The sequence below is a fragment of the Chenopodium album genome, chromosome 19 (assembly GCF_948465745.1).
Source record: "Chenopodium album chromosome 19, dcCheAlbu1.1, whole genome shotgun sequence".
Classification (NCBI taxonomy): Eukaryota; Viridiplantae; Streptophyta; class Magnoliopsida; order Caryophyllales; family Amaranthaceae; genus Chenopodium; species Chenopodium album.
In genome coordinates this window covers 3,954,382-3,961,986 of record NC_137852.1, presented here as the reverse complement: position 1 = coordinate 3,961,986, position 7,605 = coordinate 3,954,382, and the positions used below count along the sequence as shown (strand labels likewise).

Below are 7,605 nucleotides of genomic sequence, written 5' to 3'. Positions count from 1 at the left end.
AATGGAGTTCGATGAGGTCTAGTCAGGAAAAGTCTATATTTAAATTAACCTATGCTTGATTATTACATTTAGGCGAGTTGAAATCTAAAACCGGTTATCTTACAAATCGGATATTCTTTTGCCACCTCTCTTAAACTAAACTTAAAAAATGTTAAATATGTGGATCACATTTAACCCCAAGCCCACACAGTGACACAGCAGTATTGCACAATTGTATCGTCCTCCTTGTAAAAACCTCGAAACTAGAGTTGTTTACCAAATCTGACTTGGCATCGTACTCGCTCAAAACAGCGCGTTTTCCCCATAAAACGGCATCCCCAAAATCAACTTTTAACTTTTTTTCAACGTTTTGTCATTTTTATCAGTGTCACCTTTCACTGCTTTCAGTAACCCACTCTCTTCCCCAAAACCTCCCCAAACTCTCAAAATCGTCTTCAAGTTTTTCCCAGATTTTTCTCTGATTACGAATCTCTATATTAATTAGCTCGCAAATCTCAATTTTCTACTTTTTTTCCTCTCCTATTTAATTCAGAATTTCCCGATTTACAGCTTTGTTTTGGGTTGTTGGCGAATACCCAGCATTGTGCATGGTTGAAGGATTTCCGAAATTCTGAGTAAAATCTGAGGTATTTAGCTGTTATTTCTGTAATTCCAATTTCTACGTATGATTTTGAAGGGGTTTTGTTTGTTCTGGTTGTTAGATTTTAAGTATGGAAGGATTGGAATCTTTGAATGTGACAGTTTTTGGGGGTTTTATTTTAAATGTCTGTAATTAGGGTTTTGATATTGGCACTGAAATGTAGCTTCCTAAAACCCTAAATATGTGGATTTATTGTATTGTTATTTTTCATTATTTGTTGATGTAGGTGTGAACTAAATTTTCGTTTGTTGGAAAAATTATTTATTAAATCCTGGTTTAGTTGAACGATATTCGACTCTAAATGATGAGGTTTATGTTAAGGGTTTTCTGGTTTGTAGTACTCCGTAGTTTGTTTTTTGGTGAACCATGATTAATAGAAGGGAAAGGTGGGGAAGGGAGGGTTGTTTTACAATAATAGGTTAGAGATATATCTTCTTTATGCTTCAATTGGATGATTTTGGTTTGAACCGGATGCTGTTAATGTAATGAGTACCTCAGTCTTTGGTGCTCAAGTTCTGAAATATGCCCCACATTGTATCTTATTTACAGGCTTGTTGAGTTTGTGCTGTGATCACGAAGAGGTGAGAAAATCATGGCTCATAGCTCTGAAGAGGAGGACACTGACATTAGTGAATCTGAAATTGAAGAGTATGGAGACAAAACATTCGAAGATCTTAAGAAGGGAAGTTCCAAGCTCAAAGTCTCGGAAGAAAAGTATACTTGTCCATATTGCCCGGGAAAAAGGAAGCGGGATTTTCTTTACAAAGAATTACTTCAGCATGCTTCAGGGATTGGAAATGCTAGCTCAAATAAAAAAAGGGCAAGGGAGAAGGCAAATCATCTTGGCCTAGCTAGATTTTTGGAAGATGAAGTGCGAAATCAAGCTAGCTCGTCAAAACAGGTTAATGGTGATGCTCCCGTGGTTGATTGTGACCATGATGACAAGTTTGTATGGCCTTGGACAGGAGTAGTGGTGAACATTCCTACTCGGTACAGAGAGGGCCGGTTTGTGGGGGAAAGTGGTTCGAAGCTGAGGGATGAGTTGAGAGCTAGAGGGTTCAACCCCAAGAGAGTCCATCCCTTGTGGAACTTCAGAGGCCATTCCGGTACTGCTGTAGTGGAATTCAACAAAGATTGGCTGGGTTTAAACAATGCATTGGCATTTGAGAAAGAATATGAACTAAATCAGCATGGAAAACAGCATTGGCAAGCAAAGGATACTGAAAAGTTTGGGCTGTACGCTTGGGTTGCTCGTGCTGATGATTATGATTCACCTGGGATTATTGGGGAGCACTTGCGGAAGATTGGAGACGTGAAAACAGTGTCCGAGCTTGAAGCAGAAATAGCTCGAAAGGCTGGCAAGCTTGTCTCAAACCTGACAACCGTGCTTGAATCAAAGAAGAAGAGTTTGAAGGAAATAGAGACAAAATTTACTGAGACTTCCATTAACTTCAACAAGCTGGCAGTAGAGAAAGACAAGCTTCATCAGGCATATAATGAAGGTACTAATTATTACTACATTCTTGTGTATGCACCATGGTTTTGAGTGCTATTCTCATTTTTTTACCTTCACATTGAAATTTATACTTTTTGCACTACGAATCTCATTAGAGATGTTAATTGTAACCATAGCTATTTGAGACTCCTGTGATCATCTCCCGCTGGGAGTAATACTCTTATGGAGCAGATATTATCCTTTTTTACAGTACTTTCATTGCAATGTCTGGGATTCTTGATCAAAAATTTGATTTTAATGTTTCTTAGCTAGAAGATGTTAACTGCTCTCTGTTGATAAAGGATCTGGCTTATTGTTTGGACTCTAAGGTCTAAGTGCTAGCTATGACCTTAGAATACTACAGAATTACTGGAGGATCAATGAGTGGACATTCTGTTGCCCTAGCTCTCTCAAATGGGTGTATAGAGCACTATAGTTTCTTTTCAACTTTGTCTAGTTTCTGATGTGTTCATTTTGTGATGCTTTTCTCTACGTGCATTCATTGGAGTTTGTCTTAATCAGAGATTAAGAAGATTCAGCTGAGTGCTCGAGATCATTTTCAAAAGATCTTTAATGACCATTCCAAGCTTAAGCAGCAACTTGAATCTGAGAAAACAGAGCTTGATGTCCGTGTGCACGAGTTAGAGAAGCGTGAAGCAAATAACGAAACTGAGAGAAAAAAACTCCAAGAGGAGATTGAAAAGGTATAAATTTTGAGCACTTACATGCTCTGGGATTTATTGAATTTCTGATGGTAGTGCTTTAATATGTTTGATTATTCCTTTCATAGCTAACTGAATTTATTCCGTCTTCTATAAGAAATCTGATATAAAATTTATTAGATAAATTGCATGATAGTGCCTCTTAGCAATTGTTCACGATTTCTGGATAAGACCTTGATATATTGATTTGTTCTCTGTTTAGAATGCTGTGAAAAACGACTCACTTCAACATGCATCAATCGTGCAACAAAAGGCTGATGAGAACGTGCTGAAGTTGGCTGAAGAGCAGAAGGTTGGTGACAGTTTTGACTTTCGAGTGCTGTATGACAGTGTTACTTTGCAAATTTATGATTTATTTGTGACACAACATCGTTTAAATTTGAAACCAAATTATTTGTCTTGATGACAGAAACAAAAGGAGGATCTACACAAGCGGATTTTGCAACTTCAAAATCAGCTGGAGGCGAAGCAAGCACTTGAGCTGGAAATTGAGCAACTAAGAGGGAAATTAAATGTGATGAAGCACGTGGGTGATGAAGGAGACATGGAGGTAATACAAAAGGTAGACTCAATGCTCAAAGATCTGCGAGAAAAAGAAGAAAGCCTAGAGGAGGTGGAGTCTTTGAATCAAACTCTTGTTGTGACTGAACGCATGAGCAATGAGGAGCTCCAGGATGCTCGTAAGGAATTGATAAATGTATGCATTAAGAGCTAATCTAGATTTTGCACTTTCACATTTCTTGTGTCTTGCCTATCCTTTTCACACTCCCAAATCCTAACACTGCTTACTTGAATACAAGGGTTTGAAAGAGATGTCAAATCGTGGCTTTATTGGTGTTAGAAGAATGGGAGAACTAGATAGTACAGTTTTCCAGGAAGCTTGCAAGAGAAAATATCCTGAAGACATAGCTGAAGACAAAGCTGCAGAGTTCTGTTCTTTGTGGGATGAATATCTCCGGGACCCTGAATGGTATCCTTTTAAGGTGGTTCAGGTTAATGGTGAGCATAAGGTATGTGTTTTATAGTTTTGTCTTCATGTTATATATTATAGGTTTATAGCTTCAGCGGTGTATTTTTGGTCTTCTCATCGTGATTTATACTATAGTATCATTATCTCCACGAAGCATGCAATTCTGTCTTCTTATGAGGAGTTATATGTCTTTTGCATTTTTATAGTTGTGTTGGGTTTGAATTCTCTGTATCCAAGCTGTTGCTGTCTTGCTGAGATTATTAGCTGTGGGTGATACTGTTCTCTTTGCCTCTCAAAAGTTGAAACTTTTCTTTTTGTGGGAATGGATTAATTGGTGGAGATGCTTTACAAATATTATTTTAAATTTAATTCTATTTTAAAGTATAAATGGATAAAGTTTGCTTTATTTGCATTCACAAAAGTCAGCTTGTTTAATACTGAATTTTCCTTTTACAGTTAATAATAGATGTTACTGATGAGAAGCTGATAGATCTGAAGAGAGAGTGGGGTGATGATGTTTACGAGGCTGTTACAACAGCTTTGAAGGAAATCAATGAGTATAACCCAAGTGGTCGATACGTTATTACTGAATTATGGAATAACAAAGAGGGCCGGAAAGCTACATTACAGGAAGGAGTATCATATATATTGAACAAATGGAAGGATTACAAGAGGTTTAGGGGTTGAACTCCAGGTTAGTATATGAAACTCTTACAGTTGTTCACGTATTATAAGCCAAATTGAAAATTCAAGTAATTTTTCTTCATATAGAGTTGTTTGTCCTCTTTAAAATAGTGATTCAACAATACAAAGGGACAAGAAATTTACCGTGTGTGTGTGTGTGTGTGTGTGTGTGTGTGTGTGTGTGTGTGCGCGCTCGCATGTGTGTGCGTGTGTGTGTTTCTTATCAAACCCTTAATGCATTATCCCCAACAATATCCTCTGAATGGAATCACTGCTTCAAAGATGACTTTGAGTAGTAGATTTGGACCATGAAGTTCATGCATTTTTTTGCATCAATGTTGAACTTTCTGCTTCTGTAAAGCACCATTGTGAATAAGTTACGTGAGAGAATTGAGACCAAATGATCTTCATGTTTGAGGAACTTTGCTCAATGAGAGTAAAGTGTGAGTAGTTTTTCTCCATTCCACCATTACGTTTAGCATATTCTCATTTGAGATGTCCCTCTAATATATTATCTTTTTTTTTTTTTTTTTTTTTAATAGTTTTCCCTCTTTTCCGCCCCTCTAAAGTAGGGCCCTACCCCTACTATAATCTCTATACTTTTCACTCAATTCTGTGCAAAAACATATGTTAAATTTGTGAGGTGGAGGCAGTATTAGTCTATTAATCTAATTGTTATTTTGATTGACATCCAAATCTTTTAATCATAGTATGCCTTTTCTATGGGTTCTCAGGTGCTGGTAATTGTAGTTTTCGTTGCTTTCTAAGAATAGTTAGCCCCACAAGTGTTCTGTTATGCTTATGGATCTAATGCCTCAGCTGTCAAATTTGGTGCAGAAATTTATTTCATGGTGTATATCTTGTTGGACTGATGCAGTTATGAATATATGACATTGGTATGAAATGGTTACCATAATATTTGAAGTCTCTCTTGAAATTATATTTGTGAACACATATTATTGTATGATAAACTGACCTAAAAGTAAATTATGCAGATTCAATGCAGGGTAAAGTATGCAAAACATTGGGCGTGAGTGCGTGACAGCTTCACATGCAGGAGGCATTTCGGCTAGCAGAAATGTTTTCCATAAATAATATGTATTAAAACAACAATTTTTAATCCCCCTCACCCCTGTAAACCAGGCACCAGTTTCATTCTTTGTTGGTGTCCTGGAATACAGACATTTATTATGGTGCTGTTAGCCCAGAAAAATCGCTCAAGGGTATGGAACTTTAGACCATATCATTTCATGTTTGGACCCAGAAAACTGGCAATTAGTCTGTTCGATGATAGAATTTGCAATGTGATGCTGTCTTATTCCTTATCCATTGTGATTTGTCTGGGTTCAAAAAAAAAAAGGAAATGTTTGTTAGATAGAGCAACCAGGTGTTGTCCTTCACAAGTTTTTCAATTTGGAGCCATGTTAAAGCTAAACTACATCCTACATGGCTACATGGCTGTTAATGTCATGTAGCAAAAAAAAAAAAAAAAAAAAAAAAAAAAAAAAAAAGAGGTCATGCTTGATTTGTTTCAGTTTTGAGCCATTAACCCGCTCCTCGTTCTCTTGTGCTCTCCTCTGGTTAGGGACATATATGGCTGAAATTTAATCTTTACACGCACCTCTAAAACCACCATGATATTTCGATTACGAGATCAGGTTTGTAGCCTGAATGTCTTAAGATTGCTGTTGTTCCCTTTCTCCCTCGTGTCCTAAGCAGCTTAACTATCGACCAGATGAAACATACTTCGTATGCTACAAGCCTACAGTGATAGATAGATTAAATACAGAGTAAAATAACTAAATTCTAGTCACTCCATATGAACTGTTTCTTAGTACACTCTCTTACAGTTATTGGTTTGCCCTTTTGCTACGAGTTTTTTTCCTTTTCCCATCCATTGGAGAGAGAGTAAGAGAATGACCAAAAAAACTCGACCACAAATGTAACTAACACATATTCCCATCGTCAAGAAATAATTATAAAATACAAGTAATATTTAAGTGCGAAGATTAGTCCAAAACGATCAATCACATATTCCCTTTGTTGAGAAAAAATTATAAAGTAATATATAAGTGCGAAGATTAGTTTAAGACGATCAAAACAGTAAATGAGATGGAAATTTTTTTTGTTAACAATTATTTTTGTGTTTTAAAAAAAAAATTAAATGAAAAAAAGTAAAAATATCAGTAAAGAGCGCCAATTTCACAAATGGCAGCTAATTTGTTAAAGTGTGATCACACTCATTGTGTTGTTACTTTGGTATATTGTCTTCTGCATTTTCTCTCTCTAACAGAACAAAGAACAAACCTTGTTTTTGGCACTTGGTATTGCTATTATCTCAATTCTTTTGTATAAATTATTTTTAATTTTATGCTAATTGTTCCCTTTTTTTCCTTTTAACAGCCACTCAGAAGATAATTATTCTTTCCAAATTCCAATTTGGTCAGTTGTGCCCTTTTTCAGCTCTAATCTTTATTTTGTTGTTACTATTAATGGAATTGATATTTTCTTTCCTAATGATCATGTCAAAATTAACTCAAATTTGCCAGTTAATTATGTTCAAATTAAAATTAGTTGGTTAATGTTTAATGTTGTTTGTTCGTTGAATTAAATTATGATTTTCAATGTGAATTTTTTTAGACCCAGTTATAGAAAATTGCTCAGTTTCCCGTTTAGGTATTGCCCATAATCTCCATATATATTTGTGAAAAAGTCCTAAGATGATAGAATGTGTACATGATTTGTACAAATTTGATCACCTTATATAGTTTTTAGGGCAACTGTAACAATTTGTTGATGGTTAATTTTAGTCAAATTCTTTGTTTATTTGCTTGCATTGCCATTGAATGACTATGCAATTGTCATAAAAAGCTTCCGAGCTCGAGTTTTGACTATAGTTTACAGAAATCCGCTGCTTACTATAGTATAAAGAAATCCGTTGTTTCTTGTGTGTGTGTTGCTTGTTCTTGTACTCTTGTTTCTATGGCCATTTACTATAGTATAAAGAAATCCGATGTTTGCACATATAATAATTTGAAATAGTATCTAGATAATCATAGTTTACTAGTTGCAGCTGTGAGTATGACCAATTTGC

At 35.8% G+C, this 7,605-nt stretch overlaps 1 protein-coding gene across 2 annotated transcripts; it reads left to right on the top strand.

Annotated features, from left to right (window-relative positions):
* Positions 1 to 295: 295 nt before the first annotated feature.
* LOC145595731 (protein INVOLVED IN DE NOVO 2-like) lies at positions 296 to 5,851 on the top strand. Of its 2 annotated transcripts, XR_014103001.1 has the most exons (9): positions 298 to 626; positions 1,190 to 2,142; positions 2,658 to 2,839; positions 3,060 to 3,149; positions 3,267 to 3,554; positions 3,658 to 3,867; positions 4,284 to 4,521; positions 5,349 to 5,407; positions 5,507 to 5,851. XR_014103001.1 is itself a non-coding variant. In XM_081652149.1 (7 exons), exons 2-7 carry the CDS (start codon positions 1,233 to 1,235, stop codon positions 4,512 to 4,514), a joined length of 1,911 nt encoding a protein of 636 aa, XP_081508275.1. In that variant the 5' UTR covers positions 296 to 626; positions 1,190 to 1,232; the 3' UTR covers positions 4,515 to 4,521. The 2 variants fall into 2 exon arrangements, 1 of the variants encoding a protein (XP_081508275.1); XM_081652149.1 differs by lacking the exons at positions 5,349 to 5,407; positions 5,507 to 5,851 and having other exon boundaries at positions 296 to 626.
* The last annotated feature ends 1,754 nt before the right edge of the window (positions 5,852 to 7,605 follow it).

Bases quoted from the DNA above. Each gene is read 5' to 3' on its own strand.
- LOC145595731 (XM_081652149.1), top strand. From the start codon at position 1,233: ATGGCTCATAGCTCTGAAGAGGAGGACACTGACATTAGTGAATCTGAA. The intron at 2,143-2,657 runs GTACTAATTATT...TGTCTTAATCAG, and splicing joins TCATCAGGCATATAATGAAG to AGATTAAGAAGATTCAGCTG. The intron at 3,555-3,657 runs GTATGCATTAAG...CTTGAATACAAG, and splicing joins CTCGTAAGGAATTGATAAAT to GGTTTGAAAGAGATGTCAAA.